Raw genomic sequence first — 17,517 nt, forward strand, 5'->3', positions numbered from 1 at the left:
GACTCATGGTGAGGTGCCTGAGGATTGGCGGAATGCATGCATAGTGCCATTGTACAAAGGCAAAGGGGATAAGAGTGAGTGCTCAAATTACAGAGGTATAAGTTTGTTGAGTATTCCTGGTAAATTATATGGGAGGGTATTGATTGAGAGGGTGAAGGCATGTACAGAGCATCAGATTGGGGAAGAGCAGTGTGGTTTCAGAAGTGGTAGAGGATGTGTGGATCAGGTGTTTGCTTTGAAGAATGTATGTGAGAAATACTTAGAAAAGCAAATGAATTTGTATGTAGCATTTATGGATCTGGAGAAGGCATATGATAGAGTTGATAGAGATGCTCTGTGGAAGGTATTAAGAATATATGGTGTGGGAGGCAAGTTGTTAGAAGCAGTGAAAAGTTTTTATCGAGGATGTAAGGCATGTGTACGTGTAGGAAGAGAGGAAAGTGATTGGTTCTCAGTGAATGTAGGTTTGCGGCAGGGGTGTGTGATGTCTCCATGGTTGTTTAATTTGTTTATGGATGGGGTTGTTAGGGAGGTAAATGCAAGAGTTTTGGAAAGAGGGGCAAGTATGAAGTCTGTTGGGGATGAGAGAGCTTGGGAAGTGAGTCAGTTGTTGTTCGCTGATGATACAGCGCTGGTGGCTGATTCATGTGCGAAACTGCAGAAGCTGGTGACTGAGTTTGGTAAAGTGTGTGGAAGAAGAAAGTGAAGAGTAAATGTGAATAAGAGCAAGGTTATTAGGTACAGTAGGGTTGAGGGTCAAGTCAATTGGGAGGTAAGTTTGAATGGAGAAAAACTGGAGGAAGTGAAGTGTTTTAGATATCTGGGAGTGGATCTGGCAGCGGATGGAACCATGGAAGCGGAAGTGGATCATAGGGTGGCGGAGGGGGCGAAAATTCTGGGAGCCTTGAAGAATGTGTGGAAGTCGAGAACATTATCTCGGAAAGCAAAAATGGGTATGTTTGAAGGAATAGTGGTTCCAACAATGTTGTATGGTTGCGAGGCGTGGGCCATGGATAGAGTTGTGCGCAGGAGGATGGATGTGCTGGAAATGAGATGTTTGAGGACAATGTGTGGTGTGAGGTGGTTTGATCGAGTAAGTAACGTAAGGGTAAGAGAGATGTGTGGAAATAAAAAGAGCGTGGTTGAGAGAGCAGAAGAGGGTGTTTTGAAATGGTTTGGGCACATGGAGAGAATGAGTGAGGAAAGGTTGACCAAGAGGATATATGTGTCGGAGGTGGAGGGAACGAGGAGAAGAGGGAGACCAAATTGGAGGTGGAAAGATGGAGTGAAAAAGATTTTGTGTGATCGGGGCCTGAACATGCAGGAGGGTGAAAGGAGGGCAAGGAATAGAGTGAATTGGAGCGATGTGGTATACCGGGGTTGATGTGCTGTCAGTGGATTGAATCAAGACATGTGAAGCGTCTGGGGTAAACCATGGAAAGCTGTGTAGGTATGTATATTTGCATGTGTGGACGTATGTATATACATGTGTATGGGGGGGGGTTGGGCCATTTCTTTCGTCTGTTTCCTTGCGCTACCTCGCAGACGCGGGAGACAGCGACAAAGTATAAAAAAAAAAAAAAAAATACATAAGTATACATATGTAAGTAGGAGAGATGGCCAGAGAGCATTATTGGATTACGTGTTAATTGATAGGCGCGCAAAAGAGAGACTTTTGGATGTTAATGTGCTGAGAGGTGCAACTGGAGGGATATCTGATCATTATCTTGTGGAGGCAAAGGTGAAGATTTGTAGAGGTTTTCAGAAAAGAAGAGAGAATGGTGGGGTGAAAAGAGTGGTGAGAGTAAGTGAGCTTGGGAAGGAGACTTGTGTGAGGAAATACCAGGAGAGACTGAGTACAGAATGGAAAAAGGTGAGAACAAAGGAGGTAAGGGGAGTAGGGGAGGAATGGGATGTATTTAGGGAAGCAGTGATGGCTTGTGCAAGGGATGCTTGTGGCATGAGAAGCATGGGAGGTGGGCATATTAGAAAGGGTAGTGAGTGGTGGGATGAAGAAGTAAGATTATTAGTGAAAGAGAAGATAGAGGCATTTGGAGAATTTTTGCAGGGAAATAATGCAAATGAGTGGGAGATGTATAAAAGAAAGAGGCAGGAGGTCAAGAGAAAGGTGCAAGAGGTGAAAAAGAGGGCAAATGAGAGTTGGGGTGAGAGAGTATCATTAAATTTCAGTAAGTAATAATAGGGTAAGAGAGATGTGTGGTAATAAAAAGAGTGTGGTTGAGAAAGCAGAAGAGGGTGTTCTAAAATGGTTTGGTCACATGGAGAGAATGAGTGAGGAAAGATTGACCAAGAGGATATATGTGTCAGAGGTGGAGGGAACGAGGAGAAGTGGGAGACCAAATTGGAGGTGGAAAGATGGAGTGAAAAAGATTTTGAGTGATTGGGGCCTGAACATGCTGGAGGGTGAAAGGCATGCAAGGAATAGAGTGAATTGGAACGATGTGGTATACTGGGGTTGATGTGCTGTCAATGGATTGAACCACGGCATGTGAAGCGTCTGGGGTAAACCATGGAAAGTTGTGTGGGGCCTGGATGTGGAAAGGGTGCTGTGGTTTTGGTGCATTATTACATGACAGCTAGAGACTGAGTGTGAACGAATGTGGCCTTTGTTGTCTTTTCCTAGTGCTACCTCGCATACATGAGGGGGAGGGGGCTGTTATTCCATGTGTGGCGAGGTGGCGATGGGAATGAATAAAGGCAGACAGTATGAATTATGTACATGTGTATATATGTATATGTCTGTGTGTATATATATATATATGTATGTGTTGAGATGTATAGGTATATATATTTGCGTGCGTGGACATGTATGTATATACATGTGTATGTGGGTGGGTTGGGCCATTCTTTCGTCTGTTTCCTTGTGCTACCTAACTAACTCGGGAGACAGCGACAAAGGAAATGATATTTATTTATGTTTATTGTACTTTGTCGCTGTCTCCTACGTTAGCGAGGCAACGCAAGGAAACAGACGAAAAATGGCCCAACCTACCCGCATACACATGTATGTATGTACACTTCCACACACACACACATATATATGCCTATACATTTCAATGTATACATATATATACATACACAGACATATACATATAAACACATGTACATAATTCATACTTGCTGCCTTTATTCATTCCCATCGCCACCCCACCACACATGAAATGACAACCCATTCCCCCACATGCACGAGATAGTGCTAGGAAAACACAACAAAGGCCACATTTGTTCACACTCATTCTCTAGCTGTCATGTATAATGCACCGAAACCACAGCTCCCTTTCCACATCCAGGCCCCACAAAACTTTCCATGGTTTACCCCAGACACTTCACATGGCCTGTTCCAATCCATTGACAGCACATCGACTCTGGTATACCACATCGTTCCAATTCACTCTATTCCTTGCACGCATTTCACCCTCCTGCATGTTCAGGCCCTGATCGCTCAAAATCTTTTTTACTCCATCCTTCCACCTCCAATTTGGTCTCCCACTTCTCCTTGTTCCCTCCACCTCTGACTCATATATCCTCATTCTCTCCATGTGACTAAACCATTTCAAGACACCCTCCTCTGCTCTCTCAACCACACTCTTTATTACCACGTATCTCTCTTACCTTTTCATTACTTACTCGATCAAACCACCTGACACTACATATTGTCCTCAAATATCTCATTTCCAACACATCCACCCTCCTCCGCACAACCCTATCCATAGCCCATGCCTTGCAACCATATAACATTGCTGGAACCACCATTCCTTCAAACATACCCATTTTTGCTTTCCGAGATAATGTTCTCGCCTTCCACACATTCCTCAACGCTCCCAGAACTTTCGCCCCCTCCCCCACCCTATGACTCACCTCCGCTTCCATGGTTCCATCCGCTGCCAAATCCACTCCCAGATATCAAAAACACTTCACTTCCTCCAGTTTTTCTCCATTCAAACTTACCTCCCAATTGACTTGTCCCTCAACCCTACTGTACCTAATAACCTTGCTCTTATTCACATTCACTCTCAGCTTTCCTCTTTCACATACTTTACCAAACTCAGTCACCAGCTTCTGCAGTTTCTCACCCGAATCAGCCACCAGTGCTGTATAATCAGCGAACAACAACTGACTCACTTCCCAAGCTCTCTCATCCACAACAGACTGCATAGTTGCCCCCTCTCTCCAAAGCTCTTGCATTCACCTCCCTAACAGCTCCATCCATAAACAAATTAAACAACCATGGAGATATCACACACCCCTGCCGCAAACCAACATTCACTGAGAACCAATCACTTTCCTCTCTTCCTACTCGTACACATGCCTTACATCCTTGATAAAAACTTTTCACTGCTTCTAGCAACTTGCTTCCCACACCATATACTCTTAATACCTTCCACAGAGCACCTCTATCAACTCTATCGTATGCCTTCTCCAGATTCATAAATGCTACATGCAAATCCATTTGTTTTTCTAAGTGTTTCTCACATACATTCTTCAAAGCAAACACCTGATCCACACATCCTCTACCACTTCTGAAACCACATTGCTCTTCCCCAATGTGATGCTCTGTACATGCCTTCACCATCTCAAGCAATACCCTCCCGTACACTTTCCCAGGAATACTCAACAAACTTGTACCTCTGTAACTAGAACACCCATGTTTATCTCCTTTGCCTTTGTACAATGGCACTATGCATGCATTCCACCAATCCTCAGGCACTTCACCATGAGCCATACATACATTAGATATCCTTACCAACCAGTCAACAACACAGTCACCCCCTTTTTTAATAAATTCCACTACAATACCATCCAAATCTGCCGCCTTGCCGGCTTTCATCTTCCGCAAAGCTTTCACTACCTCTCCTCTGTTTACCAAATCATTCTCCCTAACCCTTTCTCTTCGCACACCACCTCAACCAAAACACCCTATATCTCCCACTCTTATCATCTAACACATTCAACAAACCTTCAAAATACTCACTCCATCTCCTTCTCACATCACCACTACTTATTACCTCCCCATTAGCTCCCTTCACCGATGTTCCCATTTGGTGTCTTGTCTTACGCACGTCATTTACCTCCTTCCAAAACATCTTTTTATTCTCCCTAAAATTTAATGATACTCTCTCACCTCAACTCTCATTTGCCTTCTTTTTCACCTCTTGCACCTTTCTCTTGACCTCCTGCCTCTTTCTTTTGTACATCTCCCAGTCATTTGAACTATTTCCCTGCAAAAATCGTCCAGATGCCTCTCTCTTCTCTTTCACTAACAATCGTACTTCTTCATCCCACCACTCACTACACTTTCTAATATGCTCACCTCCCACGATTCTCATGCCTCAAACATCTTTTGCGCAAGCCATCACTGCTTCCCTAAATACATCCCATTTCTCCCCCACTCCCCTTACATCCTTTGCTCTCACCTTTTCCAATTCTGCACTTGGTCTCTCCTGGTACTTCCTCACACAAGTCTCCTTCCCAAGCTCACTTACTCTCGCCACTCTCATCACCCGAACATTCTCTCTTCTTTTTTGAAAACCTCTACAAATCTTCACCTTCAAGCAAGAATAATGAAAGGTTCTTTTGATATTTAGCATATTATTTAGTGGAAAGGAATAAAAGATCCTTGTCAGAGGAGCTTCCTCAAAGGGGACTTGAGTCACCAGTAGTGTGCCATAAAGTTCATTTCTGAGATTATTGCTTTTCTTGACAGTTCATGAAGTGTAGTGCTGATGTGTGTATGTCTTTTTGGGATGAGCAAAAGACAGTTTAGGAGTAAGTATTCAGTGTCTTCACTGTAGAAGTTATGTCTTTAGCATGAGAGGTCTTGATATGTTGAAATGGTGTTTGTAATGTTGGAGAGATGGGACTTCTACATGTCACGGGAGTATATTTTCTGATGAATTCATGTCTTGTAGAGTGGTTTTTAAACCAGGGTCGAGATGGAAGGTGTTTAGTGTGTGTCAGTTCATTTTGATGTTTTTATGTTATGTCAACATATTGTTTACTGAAGGAGATATGATATATGAGTACCATACAGGTAATTGATTTTTATCTTCCTCTACTTGAGGGTTGGTTGTTGATTAAGAAATGGTTTCAATATGAAGGGTCTAGTGCTACTGCAAAGAAGTTTGCACTGAGCATATTAGGTTGGAAAGCATTGTAAGTATTTTTGTTTTATTTTGCAGGTGATTGTTGTTTATGGATGCTCAGCAACTGGGGATTGTTCTAAAAGTGCTATGGCTTTTGTGGTTTGCAGTTAATATATTTGCTTTTGATATTATGTGTCATTAGACACATAATATCAAAATTATGGTGAACCATAATTTAGAGTGCAGTGGATGAATTATTTTTAGAGGATACCTAAGGATCTGGAGAAGGCATATGATAGAGTTGATAGAGATGCTCTGTGGAAGGTACTAAGAATATATGGTGTGGGAGGCAAGTTGTTAGAAGCAGTGAAAAGTTTTTATCGAGGATGTAAGGCATGTTTGTGTGTAGGAAGAGAGGAAAGTGATTGGTTCTCAGTGAATGTAGGTTTGCGGCAGGGGTGTGTGATGTCTCCATGGTTGTTTAATTTGTTTATGGATGGGGTTGTTGGGGAGGTGAATGCAAGAGTTTTGGAAAGAGGGGCAAGTATGCAGTCTGTTGTGGATGAGAGAGCTTGGGAAGTGAGTCAGTTGTTGTTCGCTGATGATACAGTGCTGGTGGCTGATTCGTATGAGAAACTGCAGAAGCTGGTGACTATGTTTGGTAAGGTGTGTGAAAGAAGAATGTTGAGAGTAAATGTGAATAAGAGCAAGGTTATTAGGTACAGTAGGGTTGAAGGTCAAGTCAGTTGGGAGGTAAGTTTGAATGGAGAAAAACTGGAGGAAGTGAAGTGTTTTTGATATCTGGGAGTGGATTTGGCAGCAGATGGAACCATGGAAGCGGAAGTGAATCATAGGGTAGGGGAGGGGGCGAAAATTCTGTGAGCCTTGAAAAATGTGTGGGAGTCGAGAACATTATCTCGGAAAGCAAAAATGGGTATGTTTGAAGGAATGGTGGTTCCAACAATGTTGTATGGTTGTGAGGCGTGGGCTATGGATAGAGTTGTGCGGAGGAGGTTGGATGTGCTGGAAATGAGATGTTTGAGGACAATATGTGGTGTGAGGTGGTTTGATCGAGTAAGTAATAATAGGGTAAGAGAGATGTGTGGTAATAAAACAAGTGTGGTTGAGAGAGCAGAAAAGGGTGTTTTGAAATGGTTTGGTCACATGGAGAGAATGAGTGAGGAAAGATTGACCAAGAGGATACATGTGTCAGAGGTGGAGGGAACGAGAAGTGGGAGACCAAATTGGAGGTGGAAAGATGGAGTGAAAAAGATTTTGTGTGATCGGGGCCTGAACATGCAGGAGGATGAAAGGCGTGCAAGGAATAGAGTGAATTGTGGTATACCAGGGTCGACATGCTCTCAATGGATTGAACCAGGGCTTGTGAAGCGTCTAGGGTAAACCATGGAAAGTTCTATGGGGCCTGGATGTGGAAAGGGAGCTGTGGTTTTGGTGCATTATTACATGATAGCTAGAGACTGAGTGTGAACAAATGTGGCCTTTGTTGTCCTTTTCTAGCGCTACCTCGTACACATGGGGGGGAAGGGGGTTGTTATTCCATGTGTGGCGGGGTGGTGATGGGAATGAATAAAGTTAGACTATGCATTATTTTCATGCGTATGTATGTATATGTCTGTGTGTGTATATATATATGTATACATTGAGATGGGTAGGTATATATTTTTGCGTGTGTGGACATATATGTATATACATGTGTATGTGGGTTGGTTGGGCCATTCTTTTGTCTGTTTCCTTGCGCTACCTTGCTAACGCAGGAGACAGCGACAAAGCAAAATAAATAAATAAATATAAACCTAAGGATTCTTTCATTCTTGGATATCTGATACCATAAAATGTTTTCTTCAACCACCTGAGTCACAAACTCTGCTGCCACCACCCCAGTTCATTTCTCAGCCACATTAGCTTATTTGCAGTCATGTTACTTCATATACTGATGTACATTAATGAGTGCTTCAGCAATCCACTAAAATTAGATCACCCAGAACTATATTTCACACCTCAAAGGCAAACCTTTTAAGCGATGATTACCTATATTTCAGGAGATATTTCTACCGTGACTGTTAATAAGATTGTTAGGAGGTCATCTTCCGACATTGAAATATGCTTCTCAGAAGATCTGTCCCAAGTGTCTGTCACTCATACAGAAGTCACAGTCATAATACCATGTGAAGATAACAACACAACTGAAGAGAATGTGGGTGGGAATGCAGCTGATGGCTCATGTGCATCTTTCATGAAGTTTCCCAGCATATCAGCTGACCAACCTGTAATATTTGAGCTTCGGCTGTATGAGGGGACAGAAGGATCTTATGTCCAGATCAGGAGGGGCTCCATAGACTTTGTTATGCCAGGTAAGAAGGTTAATGATACATATTTATGTGATCATTTAATCAATAAACTGTAGCATAAAAGAATGTGAGAAATACTTGGCAATGCTGAAGGAATTGTAATGGCATTATGAATCTGGAGAAAGTACGTGATAGTATTGATAGTTATACCTTGTGGAAGGTATTATGAATATGTGTTGTGTGAGGAGAGCTATTAGTAGCAGTGAGAGTTTTTATCAAGAATGTAAGGCATGTTTGTGAGTGAGTAGAAAGGAGGGTGAATAGTTCCAGGCAAAGGTGGGTCTGCAGTAGGGATGTGTGATGTCACCTTGGCTGTTTAATTTGTGTATGGAAGGGGTAGTGAGGGAGGCAAGTGCAAAGGTCTTGAATAAAGGGGTGAGTATGCAGTCAGTAGGAGGTGACAGAGTCCTGAGGAATGAGTCAGCTGTTGTTTGCTCATGTCACAGTGCTAGAGGCAGATTTGAGTTAGAAACTTCAGAAGTTGGTGTCTGAGTTTGGGAGTGTGTAAAAGGTGGAGGTTGAAAATAAAAGCAAGGATATTAAGCTTAGCATTGCAAAGGGAACAGATGAGGTGGAATGTGAGTTTGAATGGAAAAAATGTTGGGAGGTGAAGTGTTTTAGATACCTGGGAGTGGACACATTAGCAAGTGGAACCATGAAAGCAGAAGTGAGTCAGAAGGAGGTTGAGGAGGAGAAGGTTCTGGAGCATTTAGGGGTGCGTGGAAAGAAAGTTTGTTATCTACAGGGACAAAAATGGGTGTGTTTAAAGGTATAGTAGTCCTAGAAATGTTGTATGGATGCAAGGCATGGACTATAGATGAGAATGTGTGGAGAAGGGTGGTGTTAGAAAAGGTGTGTTTGAGGACAGTGGATGATGTGAGGTGGTTTGACTTGAGCAGGTAATATAAAGGTAAGAGAGAGGTATTTTTATAGGATTGTGGATTAGAGAGCTGAGGAGGACGTGCTGAAATAGTTTGGACATATAGAGAGAATAGTTGAGGGGAGGTTGACATAGAGGACATACATCAGAAGCATTGGGGATAAAAAGGGGGAGACCAAATTGGTGAAGGAGGGATGAAGTGAAAAAATATTTTGAAAGCTCAGGGCTTGAATGTACAAGAGGGTGAAAAGCATGCATGGGATAGAGTGAATTGGAGTAATGCGGTGTTCATTGGGTGACATGCTGTCTGTGGACTTAAGGCGAGTATATGAAGCTACCAGAGGAAATCACAGAAAGGTCTGTGGAGCCAAATTGTGGATAGGGCAGAGAGCAGAAAAGGGTGTGTTGAAACGGTTTGGACACATTGAGAGAATGAGTGAGGAAAGATTGACAAAGAGGATATATGTGACAGAGGTGGAGGGAACAAGGAGAAGCAGAAGACCAAATTGGAGGTGGAAGGATGGAGTGAAAAGTATTTTGAGCAATCGGGGTCTGAACATACAGGAGGGTGAAAGGCGTACAAGGAATAGAGTGAATTAGAACTATGTGGTATACCGGGGTTGACGTGCTGTCAATGGATTGAACCAGGGCATGTGAAGGGTCTGGAATAAACCATGGAAAGTTTTGTAGGGCCTGAATGTGGAAAGGGAGCTATGGTTTTGGTGCATTACACATAACAGCTAGAGACTGAGTGTGAACGAATGTGGCCTTTGTTGTCTTGGCGCTACCTTGTGTGCAGGCACGGGGGGAAGGGGGTGCCATTTCATGTGTGTTGGGGTGGCAACAGGAATGGATGAAGGCATCATTATGAATATATACATGCGTATATATATATATTTATATGTCTGTGTATGTATATGTATGTATACGTTGAAATGTATAGGTATGTATATGTGCATGTGTAGGCGTTTATGTATGTACATGTTTGTGTGGGTGGGTTGGGCCATTTTTTCGTCCATTTCCTTGTGCTACCTCGCTAACGCGGGAGACAGCAACAAAGTATAATAAAATGAAATACAGAAAAATGTATATTGTCCCTGGGGATAAGGGAGAAAGAATACTTCCCACATATTCCCTGCATGTTGTAGAAGGCGAGTAAAAGGGAAGGGAGCGGGGGGCTGGAAATCCTCCCCTCTCTCTCTTTTTTTTTTTTCCAAAAGAAGGAACAGAGAAGGTGGCCAGGTGAGAATATTCCCTCAGAGGCCCAGTCCTCTGTTCTTAACGCTACCTTGCTAACACAGGAAATGGCGAATAGTTTGAAAAAAAAAAAAAAAAAAAAAATATATATATTTGAGTGCTCAAATTACAGAGGTATAAGTTTGTTGAGTATTCCTGGTAAATTATATGGGAGGGTATTGATTGAGAGGGTGAAGGCATGTACAGAGCATCAGATTGGGGAAGAGCAGTGTGGTTTCAGAAGTGGTAGAGGATGTGTTGATCAGGTGTTTGCTTTGAAGAATGCATGTGAGAAATACTTAGAAAAGCAAATGGATTTGTATGTAGCATGTATGGATCTGGAGAAGGCATATGATAGAGTTGATAGAGATGCTCTGTGGAAGGTATTAAGAATATATGGTGTGGGAGGCAAGTTGTTAGAAGCAGTGAAAAGTTTTTATTGAGGATGTAAGGCATGTGTACGTGTAGGAAGAGAGGAAAGTGATTGGTTCTCAGTGAACGTAGGTTTGCGGCAGGGGTGTGTGATGTCTCCATGGTTGTTTAATTTGTTTATGGATGGGGTTGTTAGGGAGGTAAATGCAAGAGTTTTGGAAAGAGGGGCAAGTATGAAGTCTGTTGTGGATGAGAGAGCTTGGGAAGTGAGTCAGTTGTTGTTCGCTGATGATACAGCGCTGGTGGCTGATTCATGTGAGAAATTGCAGAAGCTGGTGACTGAGTTTGGTAAAGTGTGTGGAAGAAGAAAGTTAAGAGTAAATGTGAATAAGAGCAAGGTACAGTAGGGTTGAGGGCCAAGTCAATTGGGAGGTGAGTTTGAATGGAGAAAAACTGGAGGAAGTGAAGTGTTTTAGATATCTGGGAGTGGATCTGGCAGCGGATGGAACCATGGAAGTGGAAGTGGATCATAGGGTGGGGGAGGGGGCGAAAATTTTGGGAGCCTTGAAGAATGTGTGGAAGTCGAGAACATTATCTCGGAAAGCAAAAATGGGTATGTTTGAAGGAATAGTGGTTCCAACAATGTTGTATGGTTGCGAGGCGTGGGCTATGGATGGAGTTGTGCGCAGGAGGATGGATGTGCTGGAAATGAGATGTTTGAGGACAATGTGTGGTGTGAGGTGGTTTGATCGAGTAAGTAACGTAAGGGTAAGAGAGATGTGTGGAAATAAAAAGAGCGTGGTTGAGAGAGCAGAAGAGGGTGTTTTGAAATGGTTTGGGCACATGGAGAGAATGAGTGAGGAAAGGTTGACCAAGAGGATATATGTGTCGGAGGTGGAGGGAACGGGGAGAAGAGGGAGACCAAATTGGAGGTGGAAAGATGGAGTGAAAAAGATTTTGTGTGATCGGGGCCTGAACATGCAGGAGGGTGAAAGGAGGGCAAGGAATAGAGTGAATTGGAGCGATGTGGTATACAGGGGTTGACGTGCTGTCAGTGGATTAAATCAAGGCATGTGAAGCGTCTGGGGTAAACCATGGAAAGCTGTGTAGGTATGTATATTTGCGTGTGTGGACGTGTGTATGTACATGTGTATAGGGGGGGTTGGGCCATTTCTTTCGTCTGTTTCCTTGCGCTACCTCGCAAACGCGGGAGACAGCGACAAAGTATAAAAAAATATATATATATATATATATATATATATATATATATATATATATATATATATATATATATATATATATATATATGGAACCATGGAAGCGGAAGTGGATCATAGGGTGGGGGAGAGGGCGAAAATTCTGGGAGCCTTGAAGAATGTGTGGAAGTCGAGAACATTATCTCGGAAAGCAAAAATGGCTATGTTTGAAGGAATAGTGGTTCCAACAATGTTGTATGGTTGCGAGGCGTGGGCTATGGATAGAGTTGTGTGCAGGAGGATGGATGTGCTGGAAATGAGATGTTTGAGGACAATGTGTGGTGTGAGGTGGTTTGATCGAGTAAGTAACGTAAGGGTAAGAGAGATGTGTGAAAATAAAAAGAGCGTGGTTGAGAGAGCAGAAGAGGGTGTTTTGAAATGGTTTGGGCACATGGAGAGAATGAGTGAGGAAAGATTGACCAAGAGGATATATGTGTCGGAGGTGGAGGGAACGAGGAGAAGAGGGAGACCAAATTGGAGGTGGAGAGATGGAGTGAAAAAGATTTTGTGTGATCGGGGCCTGAACATGCAGGAGGGTGAAAGGAGGGCAAGCAATAGAGTGAATTGGAGCGATGTGGTATACCGGGGTTGACGTGCTGTCAGTGGATTGAATCAAGGCATGTGAAGTGTCTGGGGTATACCATGGAAAGCTGTGTAGGTATGTATATTTGCGTGTGTGGACGTATGTATATACATGTGTATGGGGGGGGTTGGGCCATTTCTTTCATCTGTTTCCTTGCGCTACCTCGCAAACGCGGGAGACAGCGACAAAGTATAAATAAAAAAAAAAATATATATATATATATATATATATATATATATATATATATATATATATATATATATATATATATATATATATAGGCATGAGAAGAAAGATCATGAGAGGCAAGTGTTTTGGGAGCAGCTGAATGAGTGTGTTAGTGGTTTTGATGCACGAGACCGGGTTATAGTGATGGGTGATTTGAATGCAAAGGTGAGTAATGTGGCAGTTGAGGGAATGATTGTTGGTATACATGGGGTGTTCAGTGTTGTAAATGGAAATGGTGAAGAGCTTGTAGATTTATGTGCTGAAAAAGGACTGGTGATTGGGAATACCTGGTTTAAAAAGCGAGATATACATAAGTATACGTATGTAAGTAGGAGAGATGGCCAGAGAGCGTTATTGGATTACGTGTTAATTGACAGGCGCGCGAAAGAGAGACTTTTGGATGTTAATGTGCTGAGAGGTGCAACTGGAGGGATGTCTAATCATTATCTTGTGGAGGCAAAGGTGAAGATTTGTATGGGTTTTCAGAAAAGAAGAGAGAATGTTGGGGGGAAGATGGTGGTGAGAGTGAGTGAGCTTGGGAAGGAGACTTGTGTGAGGAAGTACCAGGAGAGACTGAGTACAGAATGGAATGGGATGTATTTAGGGAAGCAGTGATGGCTTGCGCAAAAGATGCTTGTGGCATGAGAAGCGTGGGAGGTGGGTTGATTAGAAAGGGTAGTGAGTGGTGGGATGAAGAAGTAAGATTATTAGTGAAAGAGAAGAGAGAGGCATTTGGACAATTTTTGCAGGGAAAAAATGCAAATGAGTGGGAGATGTATAAAAGAAAGAGACAGGAGGTCAAGAGAAAGGTGCAAGAGGTGAAAAAGAGGGCAAATGAGAACTTCAGTGAAGGGGGCTAATAAGGAGGTGATAACAAGTAGTGGTGGAATTTATTAAAAAAGGGGGTGACTGTATTGTTGACTGGTTGGTAAGGTTATTTAATGTATGTATGATTCATGGTGAGGTGCCTGAGGATTGGCGGAATGCGTGCATAGTGCCATTGTATAAAGGCAAAGGGGATAAGAGTGAGTGCTCAAATTACAGAGGTATAAGTTTGTTGAGTATTCCTGGTAAATTATATGGGAGGGTATTGATTGAGAGGGTGAAGGGATATACAGAGCATCAGATTGGGGAAGAGCAGTGTGGTTTCAGAAGTGGTAGAGAATGTGTGGATCAGGTGTTTGCTTTGAAGAATGTATGTGCTTTGTCGCTGTCTCCCGCGTTTGCGAGGTAGCGCAAGGAAACAGATGAAAGAAATGGCCCAACCAACCCCCATACACATGTATATACATACACGTCCCCACACGCAAATATACATACCCATACATCTCAATGTACACATATATATACACACACAGACATATACATATATACACATGCACACAATTCACACTGTCTGCCTTTACTCATTCCCATCGCCACCTCGCCACACATGGAATAACATCCCCCTCTCCCCTCATGTGTGCGAGGTAGCGCTAGGTAAAGACAACAAAGGCCACATTCGTTCACACTCAGTCTCTAGCTGTCATGCAATAATGCCCGAAACCACAGCTCCCTTTCCACATCCAGGCCCCACACAACTTTCAATGGTTTACCCCAGACGCTTCACATGGCCTGACTCAATCCCTTGACAGCACGTTGACCCCGGTATACCACATCGATCCAATTCACTCTATTCCTTGCCCGCCTTTTACCCTCCTGCATGTTCAGGCCCCAATCACTCAAAATCTTTTTCACTCCATCTTTCCACCTCCAATTTGGTCTCCCACTTCTCCTCGTTCCCTCCACCTCCGACACATATATCCTCTTGGTCAATCTTTCCTCACTCATTCTCTCCATGTGCCCAAACCATTTCAAAACACACTCTTCTGCTCTCTCTACCACGCTCTTTTTATTTCCACACATCTCTCTTACCCTTACATTACTTACTCAATCAAACCACCTCACACCACACATTGTCCTCAAACATCTCATTTCCAGCACATCCATCCTCCTGCGCACAACTCGATCCATAGCCCACGCCTCGCAACCATACAACATTGTTGGAACCACTATTCCTTGAAACATAGCCATTTTTGCTTTCCGAGATAATGTTCTCGACTTCCACACATTCTTCAAGGCTCCCAGAATTTTCGCCCCCTCCCCCACCCTATGATCCACTTCCGCCTCCATGGTTCCATCCACTGCCAGATCCACTCCCAGATATCTAAAACACTTTACTTCCTCCAGTTTTTCTCCATTCAAACTTACCTCCCAATTGACTTGACCCTCAACCCTACTGTACCTATTCACATTTACTCTTAACTTTCTTCTTTCACACACTTTACCAAACTCAGTCACCAGCTTCTGCAGTTTCTCACATGAATCAGCCACCAGCACTGTATCATCAGCGAACAACAACTGACTCACTTCCCAAGCTCTCTCATCCCCAACAGACATCATACTTGCCCCTCTTTCCAAAACTCTTGCATTCACCTCCCTAACAACCCCATCCATAAACAAATTAAACAACCATGGAGACATCATACACCCCTGCCGCAAACCTACATTCACTGAGAACCAATCACTTTCCTCTCTTCCTACACGTACACATGCCTTACATCCTCGATAAAAACTTTTCACTGCTTCTAACAACTTGCCTCCCACACCATATATTCTTAATACCTTCCACACAGCATCTCTATCAACTCTATCATATGCCTTCTCCAGATCCATAAATGCTACATACAAATTCATTTGCTTTTCTAAGTATTTCTCACATACATTCTTCAAAGCAAACACCTGATCCACACATCCTCTACCACTTCTGAAACCACACTGCTGTTCCCCAATCTGATGCTCTGTACATGCCTTCTCCCTCTCAATCAATACCCTCCCATATAATTTACCAGGAATACTCAACAAACTTATACCTCTGTAATTTGAGCACTCACTCTTATCCCCTTTGCCTTTGTACAATGGCACTATGCACGCATTCCGCCAATCCTCAGGCACCTCACCATGAGTCATACATACATTAAATAACCTTACCAACCAGTCAATAATACAGTCACCCCCTTTTTTAATAAATTCCTCTGCAATACCATCCAAACCTGCTGCCTTGCCGGCTTTCATCTTCCGCAAAGCTTTTACTACCTCTTCTCTGTTTACCAAATCATTTTCCCTAACCCTCTCACTTTGCACGCCACCTCGACCAAAACACCCTATATCTGCCACTCTATCATCAAACACATTCAACAAACCTTCAAAATACTCACTCCATCTCCTTCTCACATCACCACTACTTGTTATCACCTCCCCATTTGTGCCCTTCACTGAAGTTCCCATTTGCTCCCTTGTCTTACGCACTTTATTTACCTCCTTCCAGAACATCTTTTTATTCTCCCTAAAATTTAATGATACTCTCTCACCCCAACTCTCATTTGCCCTCTTTTTCACCTCTTGCACCTTTCTCTTGACCTCCTGTCTCTTTCTTTTATACATCTCCCACTCAATTGCATTTTTTCCCTGCAAAAATCGTCCAAATGCCTCTCTCTTCTCTTTCACTAATAATCTTACTTCATCCCACCACTCACTACCCTTTCTAATCAACCCACCTCCCACTCTTCTCATGCCACAAGCATCTTTTGCGCACTCCATCACTGATTCCCTAAATACATCCCATTCCTCCCCCACTCCCCTTACTTCCATTGTTCTCACCTTTTTCCATTCTGTACTCAGTCTCTCCTGGTACTTCCTCACACAAGTCTCCTTCCCAAGCTCACTTACTCTCACCACCCTCTTCACCCCAACATTCACTCTTCTTTTCTGAAAACCCATACAAATCTTCACCTTAGCCTCCACAAGATAATGATCAGACATCCCTCCAGTTGCACCTCTCAGCACATTAACATCCAAAAGTCTCCCTTTCGCACGCCTGTCAATTAACATGTAATCCAATAACGCTCTCTGGCCATCTCTCCTACTTACATACGTATACTTATGTATATCTCGCTTTTTAAACCAGGTATTCCCAATCACCAGTCCTTTTTCAGCACATAAATCTACAAGCTCTTCACCATTTCCATTTACAACACTGAACACCCCATGTATACCAATTGTTCCCTCAACTGCCACATTACTCACCTTTGCATTCAAATCACCCATCACTATAACCCGGTCTCGTGCATCAAAACCACTAACACACTCATTCAGCTGCTCCCAAAACATTTGCCTCTCATGATCTTTCTTCTCATGCCCAGGTGCATATGCACCAATAATCACCCATCTCTCTCCATGAACTTTCAGTTTTACCCATATTAATCGAGAATTTACTTTCTTACATTCTATCACATACTCCCACAACTCCTGTTTCAGGAGTACTGCTACTCCTTCCCTTGCTCTTGTCCTCTCACTAACCCCTGACTTTACTCCCAAGACATTCCCAAACCACTCAGTCTCTAGCTGTCATGTATAATGCACTGAAACCACAGCTCCCTTTCCACATACA

The 17,517-nt window shown here is 43.0% G+C and overlaps 1 protein-coding gene across 3 annotated transcripts in view; it reads left to right on the forward strand.

The window, feature by feature from the left end:
• The window catches only part of LOC139763493 (uncharacterized), a 120,384-nt gene that overhangs the window by 81,937 nt on the left and 20,930 nt on the right, over window positions 1–17,517 (forward strand). For all 3 annotated transcript variants that reach the window (XM_071689606.1, XM_071689608.1, XM_071689607.1), the window contains one exon: window positions 8,165–8,476. In XM_071689606.1, coding sequence (XP_071545707.1) covers window positions 8,165–8,476 — 312 coding nt within the window. The remainder of the gene's footprint in view (window positions 1–8,164; window positions 8,477–17,517) is intronic.

Source organism: Panulirus ornatus, chromosome 47, assembly GCF_036320965.1.
Source record: "Panulirus ornatus isolate Po-2019 chromosome 47, ASM3632096v1, whole genome shotgun sequence".
In the NCBI taxonomy this organism is placed as follows: domain Eukaryota; kingdom Metazoa; phylum Arthropoda; class Malacostraca; order Decapoda; family Palinuridae; genus Panulirus; species Panulirus ornatus.